The 21595-nt window shown below is 41.6% G+C and overlaps 1 protein-coding gene across 1 annotated transcript in view; it reads right to left on the bottom strand.

The window, feature by feature from the left end:
* The window catches only part of LOC139546650 (low-density lipoprotein receptor-related protein 1B-like), a 462326-nt gene that overhangs the window by 38703 nt on the left and 402028 nt on the right, over positions 1–21595 (bottom strand). Inside the window, exons 59-66 of the mRNA XM_071355272.1 lie at positions 14564–14745; positions 11529–11728; positions 11070–11258; positions 10749–10897; positions 10367–10460; positions 9867–9983; positions 9155–9274; positions 7341–7460 (exon numbers count right to left, since the gene is read on the bottom strand). Coding sequence (XP_071211373.1) covers positions 7341–7460; positions 9155–9274; positions 9867–9983; positions 10367–10460; positions 10749–10897; positions 11070–11258; positions 11529–11728; positions 14564–14745 — 1171 coding nt within the window. The remainder of the gene's footprint in view (positions 1–7340; positions 7461–9154; positions 9275–9866; positions 9984–10366; positions 10461–10748; positions 10898–11069; positions 11259–11528; positions 11729–14563; positions 14746–21595) is intronic.

The following is a 21595-nucleotide window of genomic DNA, read 5'->3' on the forward strand; positions in this document are numbered from 1 at the left end:
GCCCCAGTGATGTATTGGGCCATACGCACTACCCTCTGAAGTGCCTTGCGGTCAGAGGCCGAGCAATTGCCGTACCAGGCAGTGATACAACCGGTCAGGATGCTCTTGATGTTGCAGCTGTAGAATCTTTTGAGGATCTCAGGACCCATGCCAAAATGTTTTAGTTTCCTGAGGGGAATAGGCTTTGTCGTGCCCTCTTCACGACTGTATTGGTGTGTTTGGACCATTCTAGTTTCTGTTGATGTGGACACCAAGGAATTTGAAGCTCTCAACCTGCTCCACTACAGCCCCGTCGATGAGAATTGGGACGTGCTCAGTGCTCCTTTTCCTGTAGTCCACAATCATCTCCTTAGTCTTGGTTACGTTGAGGGATAGGTTGTTATTCTGGCACCACCCGGCCAGGTCTCTGACCTCCTCCCTATAGGCTGTCTCGTCGTTGTCGGTGATCAGGCCTACCACTGTTGTGTCATCTGCAAACTTAATGATGGTGTTGGACTCGTGCCTGGCCATGGAGTCGTGGGTGAACAGGGAGTACAGGAAGGGACTGAGCACGCACCCCCGGGGAGCTCCAATGTTGAGTATCAGTGTGGCAGATGTGTTGCTACCTACCTTCACCACCTGGGGGCTACCCGTCAGGAAGTCCAGGATCCAGTTGCAGAGGGAGGCGTTTAGTCCCAGGTTCCTTAGCTTAGTGATGAGCTTTGATGGTACTATGGTGTTGAACGCTGAGCTGTAGTCAATGAATAGCATTCTCACATAGGTGTTCCTTTTGTCCAGGTGGGAAAGGGCAGTGTGTAGTGCAATAGAGATTGCATCATCTGTGGATCTGTTTGGGCGGTATGCAAATTGGAGTGGGTCTAGGGTTTCTGGGATAATGGTGTTGATGTGAGCCATTACCAGCCTTTCAAAGCACTTCATGACTACAGACGTGAGTGCTACAGGTCTGTAGTCATTTAGGCAGGTTGCCTTTGTGTTCTTGGGCACAGGGACTATGGTGCTCTGCTTGAAGCATGTTGGTATTACAGACTCAATCAGGGACATGTTGAAAATGTCAGTGTAGACACCTGCCAGTTGGTCAGCATATGCCCGGAGCACACGTCCTGCTAATCCGTCTGGCCCCGCAGCCTTGTGAATGTTGACCTGTTTAAAGGTCTTACTCACGTCGCCTACGGAGAGCATGATCACACAGTCGTCCGGAACAGCTGATGCTCTCATGCATGCCTCAGTGTTGCTTGTCTCGAAGCGAGCATAGAAGTGATTTAGCTCGTCTGGTATGCTCGTGTCACTGGGCAGCTCGCGGCTGTGCTTCCCTTTGTAGTCTGTAATAGATTGCAAGCCCTGCCACATGAGCGTTGGAGCCGGTGTAGTATGATTCAATCTTAGCCCTGTATTGTCGCTTTGCCTGTTTGATGGTTCGTCGCAGGGCATAGCAGGATTTCTTGTAAGCTTCCGGGTTAGAGTCCCGCACCTTGAAAGCAGCAGCTCTACCCTTTAGCTCAGTACGAATGTTGCCTGTAATCCATGGCTTCTGGTTGGAGTATGTACGTACAGTCACTGTGGGGACGACGTCCTCAATGCACTTATTGATAAAGCCAGTGACTGATGTGGTGTATTCCTCAATGTCATCAGAAGAATCCCGGGACATGTTCCAGTCTGTGATAGCAAAACAGTCCTGTAGTTTAGCATCTGCTTCATCTGACCATTTTTTTATAGACCGAGTCACTGGTGCTTCCTGCTAGAATTTTTGCTTGTAAGCAGGAATCAGGAGGATAGAGTTGTGGTCGGATTTACCCAATGGAGGATAATGGTAATGGGAGAGCTTTGTACGCGTCTCTGTGTGTGGAGTACAGGTGATCTAGAATTTCTTTCCCTCTGGTTGCACATTTAACATGTTGATAGAGATTTGGTAGAACTGATTTAGGTTTCCCTGCATTAAAGTCTCCGGCCACTAGGAGCGCCGCCTCTGGGAGAGTGGTTTCCTGTTTGCTTATTTCCTTATACATCTGACTGAGTGCGGTCTTAGTGCCCGCATCTGATTGTGGTGGTAAATAAACAGCCACAAAAAGTATAGCTGAGAACTCTCTAGGCAAGTAGAGTGGCCTGCAATTTATCCCAATATACTCTACTTCAGGCGAGCAAAATCTAGAGACTTCCTTAGATTTCATGCACCAGCTGTTGTTTACAAATATGCACAGACCCCCCCCCCCCCCCCCTCGTCTTACCGGAGTGTGCTGTTCTATCTTGCCGGTGCAGCGTGTGTCCCGCTAGCTGAATATCCATGTCGTCATTCAGCCACGATTCCGTGAAACATAGGATATTACAGTTTTTGATGTCCCGTTGGTAGGATATTCGTGATCGTACCTCGTCTAGTTTATGGTCCAATGATTGCACGTTGGCGAGTAATATTGACGGTAACGGCAGCTTTCCAACTCGCCTTCTGCGGATCCGGACGAGGCATCCGTCTCTACTTCCTCTGTGTCGCTTCCTTATGCGAATAATTGGGATATCTGCCCTGCGGGGTGTTTGGAGAATATTGTGTGAGTCCTACTTGTTGTTGTTGAAAAAATCTTTGTCTAATCCGAGGTGAGTGATCTCTTTTCTGCCGTAAGATATGGTTGCAGAAACATTATGTACAAAATAATTTACAAATATCGCAAAAAAAAACACATAATAGCACAATTGGTTAGGAGACCGTAAAACGGCGGCCATCTCCTCCTCCGATAGCCCTATTTGGTAAAAGACCAAGTCAAGAACAGCTCAAATAAGCAAAGAGAAACAACAATCCATCATTACTTTAAGACATGAAGGCCAGTCAATGTGGAAAATTTCAAGAAATTTGTAAGTTTCTTCAAGTGCAGTCGCAAAAACCATCAAGCGTAATGATGAAACAGGCTCTCATGAGGACCGCCACACGAAAGGAATACCAAGAGTTACCTTTGTTGCATAGGATAAGTTCATTAGAGTTACCATCCTCCGAAATTGCAGCCCAAATAAATGCTTCACAGAGTTCAAGTAACAGACATCTCAACATCAACTGTACAGCGCAGACTGTGTGAATCAGGCCTTCATGGTCGAATTCCTGCAAAGAAACCACTACTAAAGGACACCAATAATAAGAAGAAACTTGCTTGGGCCAAGAAACACGAGCAATGGACATAGAACGGTGGAAATCTGTCCTTTGGTCTGATGAGTCCAAATTTTTGATTTTTGGTTCCAACCGCCATGTCTTTGTGAGACGCAGAGTAGGTGAACAGATGATCTCCGCATGAGTAGTTCCCACCTTGAATTATGGAGGAGGTGGTGTGATGGTGTGGGGGTGCTTTGCTGGTGACACTGTCGTGATTTATTTATAATTCAAGGCACACTTAACCAGTATGGCTTACACAGTATTTTGAATTGATACGCCATCCCATCTGGTTTACGCTTAGTGAGACTATCATTTGTTTTCAACAGGACAATAACCAAACACACCTCCAGGCTGTGTAAGGGCTATTTGACCAAGAAGGAGAGTGATGGAGTGCTGCATCAGATGACCTGGCCTCCACAATCACCCAACCTCAACCCAATTGAGATGGTTTGGGATAAGTTGGACCGCAGAGTGAAGGAAAAGCAGCCAACAAGTGCTCAGCATATGTGGAAACTCCTTCAAAACTGTTGGAAAAGCATTCCAGGTGAAGCTGGTTGAGAGAATGTCATCAAGGCAAAGGGTGGCTACTTTGAAGAATCTCAAATATAGAATATATTTTGATTTGTTTCACACTTTTTTGGTTACTACGTGATTCCATATAGTATGTGTTATTTCATAGTTTTGATGTCTTCACTATTAGTCTACAATGTAGAAAATAGTAAAAATAAAGAAACACCCTGGAATGAGTAGGTGTGTCCAAACTTTTGACTGGTACTGTATATATTGTATTATTATTATTTCAGTGTCATACTCAAATTGGTGCCGAGCCCACATTATAAGAAATAATTTCTTAGTTGCTGTTCCAATGTGACAACAGGGGCAGGAGGGGAGCGCGCACACACACACACACACACACACACACACACACACACACACACACACACACACACACACACACACACACACACACACACACACACACACACACACACACACACACACACACACACACACACACACACACACACACACACACACACACACACACACGAGGGGAAACTCATTAGGAACCAGCCACTAACAAGATATAAAATAAATAGTGACACAGCACTATAGATGATATATCTTACTTGGCTCATTAGAGCTTCACTTTTACAATCAAATGTCAGTTCAAATCATCTTTGAAAATGTATGACTATTTTGAGTAGTATACCTATTTTTTATTTATTTTTGAGCACTTTTTCAACTTTGTCACTGGATCGATTTGTGTCTGAGTGTACTGAAATATCTTGTAAAAAATGCCACTTGATGAAGAGTAACAGCAACTCAGAAGCATAGATAACAATCACAGGGAAATCAATGTAAGGAGGGAGCTGCAGGGAAGTGACATGCCATTATAAAACATCCTGATGATAGCTTTTTCAAATGTCACTCAAATGAATTTCTGTTGAGATTGGCATGCTGATAACACCCACCACACACACCAGGGTTTCCCGGCTAACGGATTAATTAAAAGCCAATAAATACAATTGTAGCTGGCCAAATTGTCCGTGGCTACATATCATACATCCTGATTTCGTGCTCCAGCACCATTCTCTCACTCCTTGGCCTTATGCGCCTGATGCTGAGGAGAGAGAAAGAGAGAGCGAGAGGAGCCTTGGGATACTGTTGATAGCGAAGATGGAGGCCTATTTCATTGAAGTAAAATGAAAGTTAAAATGAAAGTGCCTATAGTGAAAAGCTTACCAGGAGAATGTCCTCCACATGGACAAGATTTTAATATTGTATCGGACATAAATGGGAAGAATGTTGGCACGTCCAAATGCAGGCTACTGCGCAACTCGCTATTCCGGTAGGATGCAACTTTGGAACTGTTTTTTTTCTCTTCTCATATTTATAATCATTTTATCATAATTATTACTGTATATCATTGTTATGACTGTAGGCATATTTATGAATCCAAACCAGTTCTTTAAATATGCAAAACGGGTTTTGGTTAATTCTGTTGAGACATTTTCGGCGGCTAAATTATCTGTCTCTTTAATTGTGTGCTCCATATTTAGTTTAAGATATAGTAGGTTATAAGTAGGCCTGTTGTAAAATACTGTACATATCATTAGCCTATTGCTGTACATTTGTTGGGTATGGTAGGCACTAGCCTTTCTTAGTAATTGCTGCAATACAGCCTGTTCAAAACGTTTGTGAAGTTTTAAACCAGTTCTCAAGTGTTTTGTTTCATTCTGAGCCATTTTCTTTGGCTAAATTAAGTTCCAACTGTATTGTCGTGTTAGCCGCAATATAATATCCTGCTCATATTTTCTCTATAAATAATGGCTTAACTTACTTTTGATATTAGCCTAATAAAGTTTAGAAACTTTTGTGAAGATTTGGTGTGGTGTGGTTATTAGCCCATTATACTGCAGGCCTATGGTACTAAAGTTCTCCAACTGACTTCGACAGATACACTTGAGGTGATGCTTGTCTTCATAAAAAATATTCTGATTGAAAATGAATGAATAAGCCTCCTTCTGTATGCCTATATCTGTATAGCAGAGGCAGTAGGCTAGCCTATCTGACAAGGATAATGAAATATACGTTGGTGTCGTAGCATGTCGTCGGCCAAATCTCTCTCTCTCTCTGGGACTATGCCTAAGCTTCTCTTCAATTATATATATACATTTTTATATTAATATCATACAGTGGACACCTAAGCCAACAGTATAGGCCTATGCATGCAATGCCCTGATGCATTTAGTGCTCAAATCCCCGACAGCTGAACCATGAGGTGGACAATTATTATTTTAGGAAAGCAAAAACCAATAAAACAATAGGCTATGAAGTTTTCTAATGCTACACATCGAAACACAAGCAACAGTGTTTTTGTCATTTGTTCTAGGCTATTTTTAAGGACACGTAAATGTGCCTCATTTTTTGATGGCGCTGGCTGCATGGGTGAACGTCCTTATGGGTTATGCACCCAATGCATATGGATGACCGGTACATTTCTTAAAATGCCCGATAAATTAAAATCTTCCCGGTCACTTGACCGGCACAAACACACACACACACACTCAATCGAAACCATTGAAGTTATTTTCTCTCAGATTGACCTATTGAGTCAATTGGTTGAGCCAAATAACAAAGTAAGAAAAGGTTTGTTTGGAAGCGGTTGGAGGCCTGTAATAGCCGTCTCTATTAAATGATAGGCCGTTTTAAGCAGTGAACGGCTATCCTAAAGTGGTAAAGGCTAATGAGAGGTGAATTATTTCATGTATGAACTAGTTGTGCAAGTGCTGAAATACACTGACATCCACACAGGTAAAGAGAACTAGTAATGGAAGAATGAGATTTAAAAACATCTCAAGGACAATGGTTTAGGAGTATGATTTCACTATCCTAATTATCCTCCATATCGCATTCAATTGTTAACTTAACAGCATTTAGGAAACGTTAATTAAAATGTTACAACTTCTAAAAGAGATCTCTTTAGTTAGCGGCAATTATTAGCTTACAGCATGTTTTGAACTTCAGAAGAGTTAGTATCGAACAAAACAACCAATACTTTGAGTGAAGAAACAATTGATCTTGAGCTGATCGATTTTCCCAAAGATTATGGCAGCCTATCTATCCACTCAAAAAACCATTGGACTGAGATGAAGAGGAAAACGGCCTCAAAAGATAGAACACTTTCTAACACTGCACAAAGGCCCAAGAAGGAAATTCATGTGGAACATTGATCTCTTTCTTCTAGATGTGAGCAGACCTAAAAATCGTTGAAAGCCTAATCCAGAGGAAGAAGTTGACTTAAAAGTAGAACAACACAGCTCAGTGACTTCCTAGCTTCAGTTTCAAGTCATGACCGGTGGGAAAGATAGTTGTATGAGGTTGGAAAGTATCTCTACCACTGAAAATACCCTGAACATAATACTATAAACTATTTGTGGGGGTCAAAACACTAAAGAAGAAAGGACCATAATGCACTAACTATCCAATGTGATGTCTGCTGTTTTGGTGCCATACACACAACTGAAAAGTCTGACATCCAGTGCTGATAAACTACCAGTCTTTATGGCTGCTTCAACTCAATCAGTACAGAGCAGATTAGAATGAACCCATGCGTACAATTAATTCATTTCCTAATCACAATTTCAACCGAGGAGCAATAAAACTATAGGACTGGTTTGATTTATGATTTTAACGCTCCCCCACTCACCACAATTAGCCTCGTCTGACCCGTCTGTGCAGTCCGGGTCCTCATCACACACCCACAGCTTGGAGATGCAGTGCATGGAGGCCTTGCACTGGAACTGATCCGGGGAACAGGTGCTCTCCGCTGTGGGGAGGAGGGGGTCCCGGTTTACACCAGGCCAAATCAAATCAAATTTTATACAACTGCTGTAGACCTTACCGTGAAATGCTTGTGGGGAAGGGAGAGCAATAGGGGATGGGAGAGAGTGATAGAGAGATAAGGGGGAGAGAGAGAGATATGGGAAGAGAGAGAGATGGGGAGAAGACAGACGTAAGGAGTAAGAGGTGAGCAAACAGCCCTAAAGCCTTGAACACATGGATTAATAACTATAATTTACAGAGGCAGGAACATGCTGTGTTAGTAACATGTATTACTATACCTTACAGATGGAATCATCAGCCTCTGATTTAGAAATAACTGACTTGCAAACAGGTTAACACAATAAACAGATCAACCCAAATATCTGCAGTCTAGAAACATCCAAGTCAGTTCAAAACTCAGATAACCATCCATGTCAATGGTTTCCATGTGTTTGATGCCATTCCATTTGCACTGTTCCAGACATTAGTATGAGCCGTCCTCCCCTCAGCAGCCTCCTGTCATTGGCACAGTGTTCCTGATAAGATCTACTACATTTACAAATGTACATCTTGTTATGAATTTTATGAATAATGACTAAATGATGTATACATTTAACATAGAACTATAACTAACATAATTCTACCCTGTCTCTGTATAATGATAAATAATGTTTGTCCATAAGAAAGAGGGACTGTTAGCAGGCAGGGAACTGTGGCAGACAACTTGTGACCACTGTGGAACTGATAACAGGGAAGGAAGTCTCCCCACCCAGGGAGGGGAGAAACCTTGAGCTTGTAGTAGATTGTATAATAGGTGGCAGGCAATGTATGAGAAGGAGAAGACTTGTGAACTATATTGTCATTGTCTTAGAGGAGGAGGGACAGTTATGACGAAATGAGAGGTATATAAACCAATGTACATGTAAGGATGGGCAGAGCTCTCGTAAATAAACATGCTGACTATTGTAGACTGGCCTCTGTCTGTTTCATTTCAACAAGAACCTTACAAATTATTGGTAACAGACCGAGTAGTTTAATTGAAGTTCAGTTTAAGAACATTGAGAACAAAATCCTCTTAACACATCTACAGTCTGATTAAGAGTGAGAATGCCTACGACTCCTACAGTGTATTGCGATGGCTGAAGTAATTATATAGCTCTCCTTAATCAAAGCTTTTATACTGATTCTCACTCCATAGTGACTCTCACTCCATCTTGATATCACAGGCAAGCAAAACAAATGTAGCAACCCACAGACATTTTGTCAGAGGTATAACCTTACTGCTGATAGCTAGAGTTACCATCAAATAATATAAATACCTATCTCTGTTCTCTCTTTCACTTTCTAATTCAATCATAGCTAATCCTCTCACACAGGGAAAGGGCTAAACATGTATGCCTTTGGAATACCTAATCACTATCTGACTCCCTATTATTTAAGGCAGCACGTAAGGGTAGGCTGTCTGAGCTTCACTATAAATTCACCGGTAAGGACCTTTAGGAGTATTTATCTCAATCTGTCAGATACCATCTTTACACTTTCACATAAGAATTTCCATCTCATTCTTTGTTGAACTGCTGGCAAAAAATATATAAAACGGAAAATAATCCTATAGAAGAAGTCTATCCTAAATTAAAAAGTAATCCTAAAGATTCCTAAAACAATCCCTCTGGTAGTAATTTAGAAGGTTCTTCTTACGACAGTCTGTCTCATCCTCTCCGTCTCCACAGTCGTCCTGTCCATTGCAGCGGAGGTTTAGAGGGATACACTTCTGTTTCCGGGTGCATTTGAACTGCCCTGACAGACATATGTACGTCTCTGAAAGATAAAATTGAGGAGAAGAGGTAGTACCAAGCGTCCACTTAGGGTGAAAATCATCCATCAACGAAAACATGTAGGACAAAAGGCTGCATCACCTTAATGTAAAGTGAAGTTGTTGGCTTAGCAAAGAACAACCTAATAAAAAATTATTTTTTTGTATTGCAGCAACATGTCTTGAAACGGTATCAAGCGGTAAGAAAGGTATGAAGCTACTGGCTAACGTATTGTTTGATTTTCCATCTGAACATCAACAGGTTCAGTGTGAAAGTCAGTAACAACTACAGTCTTCTTTAATGGACATGTTATTGTGGCCAGATACCAGACGTATGTTTTTGTGTTGAAGCAAGATGTATTGAAAGGCATCATTAAAGGTATAAAGCTGCTTGAAGACGTATTGTTTATCTGCTTTTCCCCCTGAACATCAACAGATAACAGACTCCTACAGAAAGACTCAGTGTGAAGGACAGTAACAACCCTAGAAATATTATTCCTAGAACTGGGAAGCCCCTTAGACCATGGCAATGACCATGGCAATTTGACTTCACCAATCTTCTTGAATGGGGATGCATGTTCCAGTCTTCCTCCTTACCACAGTTAGCCTCATCTGAGTTGTCTCCACAGTCGTTCTCCCCATCACAGATGAAGGGAGGTAGAGCACAGAGGCCAGTGCCACACTGGAACCGACCGGGCTGACATTTGAATTCAGCTGCATGAAAATTAGCAATGTTATCTCAGAATGCAAAGCCAGCAAATTACAGTACTTGTACACTGAACATTATGTATGCTCACGTATTATGATAAGCTACACATTCGTAATAAAAAAATACTTAATGACAATGTAAAACAACAGTTCTTGCATTTCTGAAAAGCATTTGTAAACATGCATTTAATACACGTTCTAAAGTTAACTTCAAAACGCAGAATATTATTTAAAATATTCTCAGATCACAGTAAAAGATCACAGCAAAAATGTATAATAAAAATGTTTTTTATACAGTTAGTTATAGATTGAATTTGGCCTACCATACCAGGATCCCCAGTAAGTCCAGTAATGCATAGTTTGTATAAATTGGAAAACATGGTACTCACGACAGTCAGCAGGCTCATCTGAGCCATCGCCACAGTCATCCACAGTGTCACACTTCCACCAGAAAGGAATGCACTCATCGGTCCCGCAGCGGAACTACAAAACACACTAATTAATCAGACAGAATTCTCACTCAACACAAAAAATGGATTCTAACTTTCCATTCGAGTTGTTCAAAGCATAACAAAGCAACACTACTATTTTCATGGGACTTAAGCTACAGAAGCAAGGCAGGAAAGAAGAGAGAGTGTGATATAAACAAAGAGAAAAAGCATGAAACAACAGATCTGCCTTAGGGAAAACCCAGAATATAATAACAAACTGGAAAAGAGTTACCATATTATCTACAAGTGCCGAGGAGAGTGTGAGGGGCTAGGCACTGACCTGACTTGCAGTGCAGTTGGAGAGGCAGGTTTTATTGTCAGCGGCGAGGTAGAAATTAGTTGGACAAGCACACTTGTGTTCCCCGCTGGGGGAGAGGAGACACAAGTGGCTGCATCCTCCATTGGCCACCTGACACTGGTGCTTGGGCACTGCACAGAGGGAGGGGGGAAGAGGGGGGGCAACACCAAAAGTACAACATCATTAAACTGAACATTAGCCACATTCTTAATATCATACCCTATATAATTACGTCCTATATAATAATAGCATAACCATGGGCTGGCAGGTGAGGGGACTGCTTGGCTGGGTGGGTTACTCTACCTTCAGGTTGGCGTAGTGAATGGTAAATCTTAACAGATTTGATGGCTTGCCAGGAGTTAAGCAGCTCTATCCCCTGGGCCCCAGTTGTTTTATGTGCCCTTCGGAGTGATTTGGATTTCCCATCCGTCCAGTAGACAAAGTCCTCAAACAGTGTCAGACCCATCACACCTTGGATGTGGTCGTAGGACACTGGGAAGAGACACAATACAGGCAAAAGAGAATCGCCATTAGTGAATGAGCATGCAGCATGACAGCAGATCTGTCTCACCAAACACAACTATTATGACTGCAGAAGCCAACAAATGATCAGCAGTGTGTTGTAATCAGACCTGTGTTTAAACATATTAGTTTTCTTTCAAATACTTTTAATACTTCAAATACTTCCATTATTCTCCAATTTGTTTTGAGGAGATGAGGAGAGAGGATGCAAGGAAATGTACCCATTGTATTCTGCCTCACCTTTGTGTCTCTGGGAGCCCTCCATGTTGGCAAACAGAATGTGGTTGTCGTCAGCCCAGTACAGCATCTTGTTGGTGTAATCTATAGTGAGGGCAGTTGGGCTGTAGATCTCCTTGTCGATGATAACGACCTGCCCACGGCCATCCATGCCCACACGACCAATATAAGGGGACTCACAGCAGTCCACCCAGAACACATACCTACACAGGGAGGAATGTTGGCGAGGTCTTAGAAGATGTCACTAACAAAACATTTTAAAAACAGTAGGTTAAATGTTACCAAAAGTTAGTTGCGTTAGCACCTAGGATCAAGGGAGACACTCAAGTTTTCTAATACTATTTCTCTTGACACATTGATGAAAATAGTAATGGCCTATAAACCTTCAAGCTGCATACTGGACCCTATTCCAACTAAACTACTGAAAGAGCTGCTTCCTGTGCTTGGCCCTCCTATGTTGAACATAATAAACGTCTCCCTATCCACCGGATGTGTAACAAACTCACTCACAGTGGCAGTAAAAAAGCCTCTCTTGAAAAAGCCAAACCTTGACCAAGAAAATATAAAAAACTATCGGCCTATATCGAATCTCCCATTCCTCTAAATTTTTTTGGGGAAAAAGCTGCAACTCACTGACAAACAATGTATACGAAACACTTCAGTCTGGTTTTAGACTGAGACTGCACTTGTGAAGGTGTAAATTACCTTTTAATGGCATCAGACCAAGGCTCTGCATATGTCCTCGTGCTCCTAGACCTTAGTGCTGGTCTTTAATACCATCAATCACCACATTCTTTTCGAGAGATTGGAAACACAAATTGGTCTCCACCGACAAGTTCTGGCCTGGTTTAGATCTTATCTGTCGGAAAGATATCAGTTTGTTTCTGTGGATGGTTTGTCCTCTGACAAATCAACTGGAAATGTCAGTGTTCCTCAAGGCTCCGTTTTAGGAAAACTATTGTTTTCACTATATATTTTACCTCTTGGTGATGTCATTCGGAAACATGATGTTAACTTTCACTGCCATGCGGACGACACACAGCTGTACATTTCGATGAAACATGGTGAAGCCCCAAAATTGCCCTCCCTGGAAGCCTGTGTTTCAGACATAAGAAGTTGATGCCGGCAAATGTTCTACTTTTAAACTCGGACAAAACAGAGATGCTAGTTCTAGGTCCCAAGAATCAAAGAGATATTCTGTTGAATCTGACAATTAATCTTGATGGTTGTACAGCCGTCTCAAATAAAACTGTGAAGAACCTCGGCGTTACTCTGGACCCTGATCTCTCTTTTGACGAACATATCAAGACTGTTTCAAGGACAGCTTTTTTCCATCTATGTAACATTGCAAAAATCAGACACTTTCTGTCCAAAAATTATGCAGAAAAATGTATCCATGCTTTTGTCACTACTGCAATGCTCTACTTTCCGGCTACCCGGATAAAGCACTAAATAAACTTCAGTTAGTGCTAAACACAGCTTCTAGAATCTTGACTAGAACCCCCAAAAATTATCATATTACTCCAGTGCTAGCCTCTCTACACTGGCTTCCTGTTAAGGCTTGGGCTGATTTCAAGCTTTTACTGCTAACCTACAAAGCATTACACGGGCTTGCTCCTACCTATCTTTCCAATTTGGTCCTGCCGTACATACCTACATGTACGATACGGTCACAAGACGCAGGCCTCCTTACTGTCCCTAGAATTTCTAAGCAAACAGCTGGAGGCAGGGCTTTCTCCTATAGAGCTCCATTTTTATGGAATAGTCTACTTATCCATGTGAGAGACGCAGACTCGGTCTCGACCTTTAAGTCTTTATTGAAGACTCATCTCTTCAGTAGGTCCTATGATTGAGTGTAGTCTGGCCCAGGAGTGTGAAGGTGAATGGAAAGGCACTGGAGCAACAAACCGCCCTTGCTGTCTCTGCCTGGCCGGTTCCCATCTCTTCACTGGGATTCTCTGCCTCAAACCCTATTACAGGGGCTGAGTCACTGGCTTACTGGTGCTCTTCCATGCCGTCCCTAGGAGGGGTGCGTCACTCGAGTGGGTTGAGTCACTGACGTGATCTTCCTGTCTGGGTTGGCGCCCCCCCCCCCCGCCCCCCCCTCGGGTTTGTGCCGTGGGGGAGATCTTCATAGGCTATACTCGGCCTTGTCTCAGGATGGTAAATTGGTGGTTGAAGATATCCCTCTAGTGGTGTGGGGGCTGTGCTTTGGCAAAGTGGGTGAGATTATCGTCAGACAGACAGACACAGTGTCTCCCGAACCCTCCAGTATTTATGTTGCAATAGTCTCTCTCTCTTTCTCTCTCTCTCTCTCTCTCTCCTGTTCTGCCTGCGGCTATGGAACCCTGACCTGTTCACCGCATGTGCTACCTTGTCCCAGAGCTGCTGTTTTCAACTCTCTAGAGACAGCATGTGCGGTAGAGATACTCTGAATGATCGGCTATGAAAAGCCAACTGACATTTACTCCTGAGGTGCTGATCTGTTGCTCCCTCTACAACCACTGTGATTATTATTATCTGACCCTGATTGGTCATCTATGAACATTTGAAAACCTTGGCCATGTTCTGTTATAATCTCCACCCGGCACAGGCAGAAGAGGACTGGCCACCCCTCATAGCCTGGTTCCTCTCTAGGTTCCTTCCTAGGTTCCGGCCTTTCTAGGGAGTTTTTCCTAGCCACCGTGCTTCTACATCTGCATTGCTGCTGTTTGGGGTTTTAGGCTGGGTTTCTGTACAGCACTTTGTGACATCAGCTGATTAAAGAACGGCTTAATAAATAAATTTGATTGAAATTTGATTGATAATCTAAGTTAACGGTCCTAATTGGAAAAACCCTGATAAGTAAAAGTAGACTCAGTATTGTCACCACCTTGCTTCTGGATTTGGCTGTAACATACATGTTTGAGTCAAAGGTTAGAGGATATACACGAAGGTCAACGTGTCTGATACAGTGACCAGACTGTGTATCGAGGGCCAGGTCAGTGGGGTTAGGGTTAGAGGTCAGTGGATAGAGGTCAAAGTGTCTGATAGAGTACCCTGACTGTGGATCCAGGGCCAGGTCAGTGGGGTTCCTGATACCAGTGCTGACCAGGACAGAGGGGTACAGGCCGTTAGCTTTAGACACCTCCAGGCTCTTCCTCTCGATGTCACACCAGTACAGGTTCTTCCCTATCCAGTCCAGGGCCAGCGCACTGGGGACGGCCGTACGATGGACTATCTGGTGAAAAGGAGAGGGGGGTATAAACAACTAGCAGAGACAATGACAACAACAAACTAAACACTCATTATATGATTAATGCCTGAAACAAGTGAAAAACCAAATATTAATGATGGTAGAATCCTACAGTAACTCTCCATCAATGTCTCTCATCTCAGGCAGCTTTTGAATTAGCAAACCAGTTGTTTTGAATAAACAATGATAGTGCCAGCTGGCACATGAAACTGGTACTTTGAAACACTATTTAAAACCCAAGAACACCCATGCAATCTGCCATTAAAAGACATGATGCACTTTGAGGTCTTCTTTATCATCATTTGCAAGAGAAATATATATAAATATATAGACTAGGCTGTACCCTAAGCAGTAATTTAGACTAAACTGGAGCTTTAAATAGTCTCCAAAATGTAACAGATTTTGTTTTCCATCAGAAAAAGGTGCTCCGAAGAAGGTAAAAAGACAGAGGGAGAAGGTGGTTAATAACACATTAAGTAGAGCCTGTGATATTCTGCTAGCCCCTCTATTCTTGTTGCATTGATTTAAAAGGTCATCAACTGTCAAAATCATGTTTTTCATGAAATTAGATGATATTTAAAGGAAACCAGATGATGACCAAAGTCTGAAAAATGACTGTTACTTCTACATTGATAAAGTTTGATCATAAAGTTAGTCATCCCCTCCCCCATGTCAAACACTTGGATTTATTATTAAGGGAACAAGGTAACATCACGTTAACTCTCATTTTAACACACCAAGGGCAACATGATATTCTCTAACCTAATTTAAGTAAGTTCCGCCTTGTAACCAACATCGTAGAAGGAGTGTTTGCAGAGAGAGCGTGGTATATATAGCTAGATAGCTATTCTACTGGTGCCAAAATTTGACTGTAGGGTGTCAGCAAATATAATGAAAAGTTGACCTTATTCATCTATGGCAAAGATACTTATACTGTATGTTTCCCCTTTCATATGTGTCTGGTGTTAGCTAGTTACTGGCTAGCTAGGTCTTCAGCCAGCATAGAACAAAAGGGCGTGACACATACGTCAGTGCTGCTGTGAACCGGATTACAAGAGACATGCCAAACAGGAGATTTATATATAACAAAATCAATTATTGATGCAATTTTATTATAAAGACAGTTGTGGCTTTAGCAACTTGAACCAGCACTGAAATTTGAGCAGTGAGTTTAATTTCTCCCCCCTTGTCTCTGCTTGTTCCAGGTTGAAGGAAATCCCACCCTGACATTGTGCCGATGTAAAGAACTTGTTGTGAACCTTCCATCCACCAGGATAATCATTATATCCTAGGATATTATTCAGGAGTGTGCAACATTGCAATGTTAGATAGAAATAGATTCACACATGTTGTTGTTTATCATGCAGATTTGTTTATCATGCAGATTTAAAAAAAAGTGTTGATATCTCCACATGCTTATGGTTTTGAGGCTTGGGCATCTGTTAACTGCAGATCATCTGTCTAATGCCTTGCAAGTAATGCCTTGCAAGGGGCGTGGAATGCATCAATAAATGTACAATGCTGTATTAATTTGATTTACTTTATACAGTGCATTCGGAAAGTATTCAGACAACTTCACTTTTTCCACATTTTGCTACGCTACAGCCTTACTCTAAAATTGATTAAATTACATTTTCCCTCATCAATCTACACACAATACCCCATAATGACAAAGCAAAAACAGTTTAGAAATTTTAGCAAATTAATACAACATTTTTAACAGAAATATCTCATTGACATAACGATTCAGATCCTTTGCTATGAGACTCGAAATTCATCCTTGAGATGTTTCTACAACTTCATTGGAGTCTACCTGTGGTAAATTGATTGGACATGATTTGGAAAGGCACACACCTGTCTATATAAGGTCACACAGTTGACAGTCCATGCCAGAGCAAAAACCAAGCCATGAGGTCGAAGGAATTGTCCGTAGAGCTCTGAGATAGGACTGTGTCAAGGCACAGACTTGGGGAAGAGTACCAAAAAATATCTGCAGCATTGAAGGTCCCCAAGAACCCAGTGGCCTCCATCATTCTTCAATGGAAGAACTTTGGAACCACCCAGACTAATGGCGACACCTAAAGGACTCTCAGACCATGAGAAACACATCTGGAGGAAACCAGGCATCGCTCAACATCTGGCCAATACCATCCCTACGGTCAAACATGGTGATGACAGCGTCATGCTGTGGGGATGTTTTTCAGCGGCAGGAAATGGGAAACTAGTCAGGATTGAGGGAAAGTTGAACCGAGCAAAGTACAGAGACATCCTTGATGAAAACCTGCTCCAGAGCGCTCAGGACCTCAGAATGGGGCAAAGGTTCACCTTCCAACAGGACAACAACACTAAGCACATGGTCAACACAATGCAGGAGTGGCTTCGGGAAAAGTCTCTGAATGTCCTTGAGCGGGCCAGCCAGAGCCTGGACTTGAACCCGATCAAACATCTCTGTAGAGACCTAAAAATAACTGTGCAGCGACACTCCCCATCCAACCTGACAGAGCTTGAGAGGATCTACAGAGAAGAATAGGAGAAACTATTTTGCTTTGTCATTATGGGGTATTGTGTGTAGATTGATGAGGGGAAAAAACGATTTAATACATTTTAGAAAAGGCTGTAACGTAACAAAATGTGGAAAAAGTGAAGGGGTCTGGATACTTTCTGAATGCACTTTATAAAACATACATACATACACATATATATATATACACATTTTGTATATATATATATATATATATATATATATATATATATATATATATATATATATATATATATATATATATATATATATATCATTGATGCAATTTCAATGTTGTTTGAGTTTCTTTGTGTATCACCAAATTAGCTTGAGATGATTTTACTGCAACATTGGTCACTGCATCCAAGTTGCTTGACATTGGTATTTCAAAGAGCTGTCAGTCAAGGCGAGCTCATGAATATAAGCTCCCCGCCCACTCAGCCTGTCTTTTCAAACTTCCTGGTAGTTAGCGATGAGAGAAAATGTACTTTTCAGGATGACTGTTCAGGACCTTTAAAAGACTGCTTCATGTGAAAATGAAGGTTAACTCATGCGAAATGTCAAGAAAACGCACTAATCTGATGAATCCACACAACATATTTGATCACCTCTAATCCTGGAAACTCTTTACCTCGCAACAAGAAAGTGTCGTTTGTGCTTGTTTACCATTTTGAAAGTACACCACAACATGGATGCCTCTGATGGTTCTTTAATGGCATAGAATTGCCTTTATGTGAAACACCCTTTCTCCTCTGAATGGTCTTCAGAGGGAGGTTTCTCAGTATTTCAACCACCCACAGATGAATCAATTCACACCTGCTGACTATAGACAATGAGCATAGAACTATAATCACCATCAAGATAGAAGATGTTAAGTATTTCAAACATAACTGAGCCAACATAATGGTGTTCTCTGTCTTACATTTAGGTGGGCTGGCTCCATTATTATGTGGATCTCACTGGAGGCGCTGCCTTTGGCTCTGACATGTATTCTGACTACAAATCACCTCTTTTGCCTCTGATTACCTTTAATTATGCTTTAACATCCTGTTTGAACAGAGTCAACGACCATAGGAGCACACGCTGGAGGCTCGCTAAGGGCTGTTATTGGAAAGGTAGGTAAGATCTAGGATGTTCTGTCAGCACAATATAATTAAAAACAAAAAACTGTTTTAAGTGAGAAGTAGGCATTGGTCTGACGGCGAAAAGAAAGGAAATTGCTAGAGCAATTTTTAAAACAAGACAGAGAAAGTTGGTTGTTTAACCTAACAGAAAAGACAGGACAAATATTACAACAAATATTATGGTTAAACTCAAATATACTAATTGATTTAAAAAAAAACTAGATTCCAAAAGTTAAGCCATATTTGTTGTAATATTTGTTCTGTCTTTTCTGGTAGGTTAAACTACTAACTTTCTCTGTCTTGTTTTAAAAAGTGATATTTTGGAGATTATTTCATTTTCAAATAACCGAAAAACGGTAGTCTTTGTATAGTCTTGAACACGGGGTGAGACATTCTTACCAATCTGCTTGTCCCGCCCTGACCTTAGAGATCCTTTAAATTCTCTATTTGGTAGGTCAGGGTGTGACTAAGGTGGGAAATCTATGTTTATATTTCTTTGTTGGCCGAGTATGGTTCCCAATCAGAGGCAGCTGTCTATCGTTGTCTCTGATTGGGGATCATACTTAGGCAGCCCTTTTTCCCACCTTCTGTTGTGGGATCTTGTCTTTGTTTGTTGCATGGGTTGCACCCCTAAGCATTTTGTTCGTTGAGTTGTTTATTGTTTTTTTGGTGGAACATTTAAATTAAAGAAACTGTATGCCTACCACGCTGCACCTTGGTCTTCATCTTTCAACGAACGTTACACTGCTAGAGAACCAATTTGGATAGATCATTTTTTTTATTGTGATAAGACACTCAAACGGTCAGACTTTTACTAATCAGTTTATCAAAATATTGTATTTTCATGGAATTATTTAAAAAACACTATTCACATGTATGACGGATGCATATTTTGCATATATTTACAGATAAAATGACACTTAAAATCAAAACGAGATATAAAAAACACCTCTGTAAAAGTCTGACTATAAGACCTAAGAACCTGTGTGTGGGATAATGTGAATGTATGTCCTTGGAAGACTGAGAAAAATGAATTGCCGCTTTGAGTGTCATTTTGAGAAAATGCAATTAAAATGTACTTTCCATAAATATGACCATTTATGTCACATTAATTAAACGCTTATTCCTATATCACTTCTAAACTGACAAACATAAAATATACCTTTTACAAATACATTAGCAGGTTTAATAAATTTGTTTCAAGCAATAGAGCATATGCTTTGAATACTGGTCTATTAGGCAAATATGCAGTTTTGAGATTCTCATATCACTTTGCTCAACTTGTCACTTACAAGGATTTTGTATGGCTGTTGAAATGTACAGAACATTAATCAGCTATGCCTGCCCCATATGTAAGGCCCTCTGAGTTGTTGCTGGTGCCGCTTTACTTTCTTGACTTTGTCACTGGACCTGCGCCTACGCTTGGCACACTCTGTTGAAGCAGCATCATCTCTCACAACATGCCTCGCATCCTCCTCTCTGATTGCTTCCAGTGTCACCAAAGTGCTGTCAAGCCACAATTTGTCCATCACATTTGATATAGCAGTGGCTCCCGCAATACTGGCTGCTGTGTCAATGCGGCTTTTTTGCCCACAAAGACAGTTTTAGGGCATCGCGATCCATATTACAGAGTTCAGACATTCATTTGCATTCTGGGTTCCTCCGTGCTGCATTCTTTTGAGAAGGTTATCATTTGACATCCTATGATATAGAGGTACCATTTTCTGTGCAACCTCTCTATTCAAAAAAGTATGGCCTCCATGGTTTTTGTGACTGGGTGGATCTTCACCATTTTCTAGGGCTCGCTGGTACCAGCACCAAGATGACGAGCATCTACCGCGATTAGGGATTTTGTCTGTTGACATGGAATTGACAAGATCAGCCCAGATAGCATTCTTCATGCCCTCTACATCACCCTGGTTATTAAGAATCTCACCCCTGTAATAGTTTTGCAGACTCTTACATTTTTGTGCAGTGAGGTCCCTACACCTCTCCCCCCAAGGTGTTTCTCTGAACTACGTTTACGAAGCGCTGTTCCCATCCTCTTGTGGGCATGATTGATGCATTCTAGATTCCCTATCTCAATGCATGGGTAGGGATCTAATTTGACAACTGCCTTGTATGCAGTACTGTCACCATCTGTAAGCATCTGGGTGTAACGAACGTGGTGGCGACTGACTGATCTGGCCCACATGCGTTTAGCTGCTTCCTGCTCCATGCTTTGCTCGAACCTGAGATGTTTTGAGCACAGTCATCTGCATGTGAATCCTTCCATTCCCTACACTCCTCCTCACTAATTCCACTTTTCCTTTTCATCACACATGCATGGCAGTATACACCTCATAGTCTATCACTAGACCTGTTACAATGTATCTGCACACACATATGCTATTCTAATTATCTTTGCAGCACTCTCCATTGACTGTGGCCCTCTCTGAGTCTCTGCAACTAAAGTATTTATTATGATGTCTGTTGACATTACAGTCATAACTGCATGACTAAATGTCAGCATGTTACCCTATGTAAATATTACCATGTCAATATGTATTTACTTTATGTAAAACTAATTTCTCAGTAATCACAGTAGGCTACAGCCATATGACACTGGAGGCCTATGCGACAGTCTCATTGTATAGTTATGTTTTCCTATCACTCTGTTTATTCACTTTGAATACATTTGCTGGAGCAAGGAAATCTATACACAGCAAGTCACCTGACAATAATGTGCTACTCTCTCTCTTGGCAGGGTAGCCTAGTGGTTAGAGCGTTGGGCTAGTAACCAGAAGGTTGCAAGTTCAAATCCCCGAGCTGACAAGGTACAAATCTGTCGTTCTGCCCCTGAACAACTCACTGTTCCTAGGCTGTCATTGAAAGTAAGAATTTGTTCTTAACTGACTTGCCTAGTTAAATAAAGATAAAATAAAATACAAATTTACCTGTCACTCTCCTGTTATGTCTCTGATATGAGCTGAGATGCAAGGAAGAAATCCCTAGAACTTTGCTTATTTTCTTAAGTAGAGCATAACCAAGTCCAAGTTCATGGGCTAGAAGAACCATCCTCACATTTATGTCAAATGCCACATCTCCCCTTGAGCATTCCTGCAGCCTGGAGGAAGTGTAAACACTCCTCCTAAATGCATCACAATCACCTTCACAGTGTGCACATTCTATCATGACAGAATTACAGAAT

Source organism: Salvelinus alpinus, chromosome 20 (assembly GCF_045679555.1).
Source record: "Salvelinus alpinus chromosome 20, SLU_Salpinus.1, whole genome shotgun sequence".
NCBI classification, from domain to species: Eukaryota; Metazoa; Chordata; class Actinopteri; order Salmoniformes; family Salmonidae; genus Salvelinus; species Salvelinus alpinus.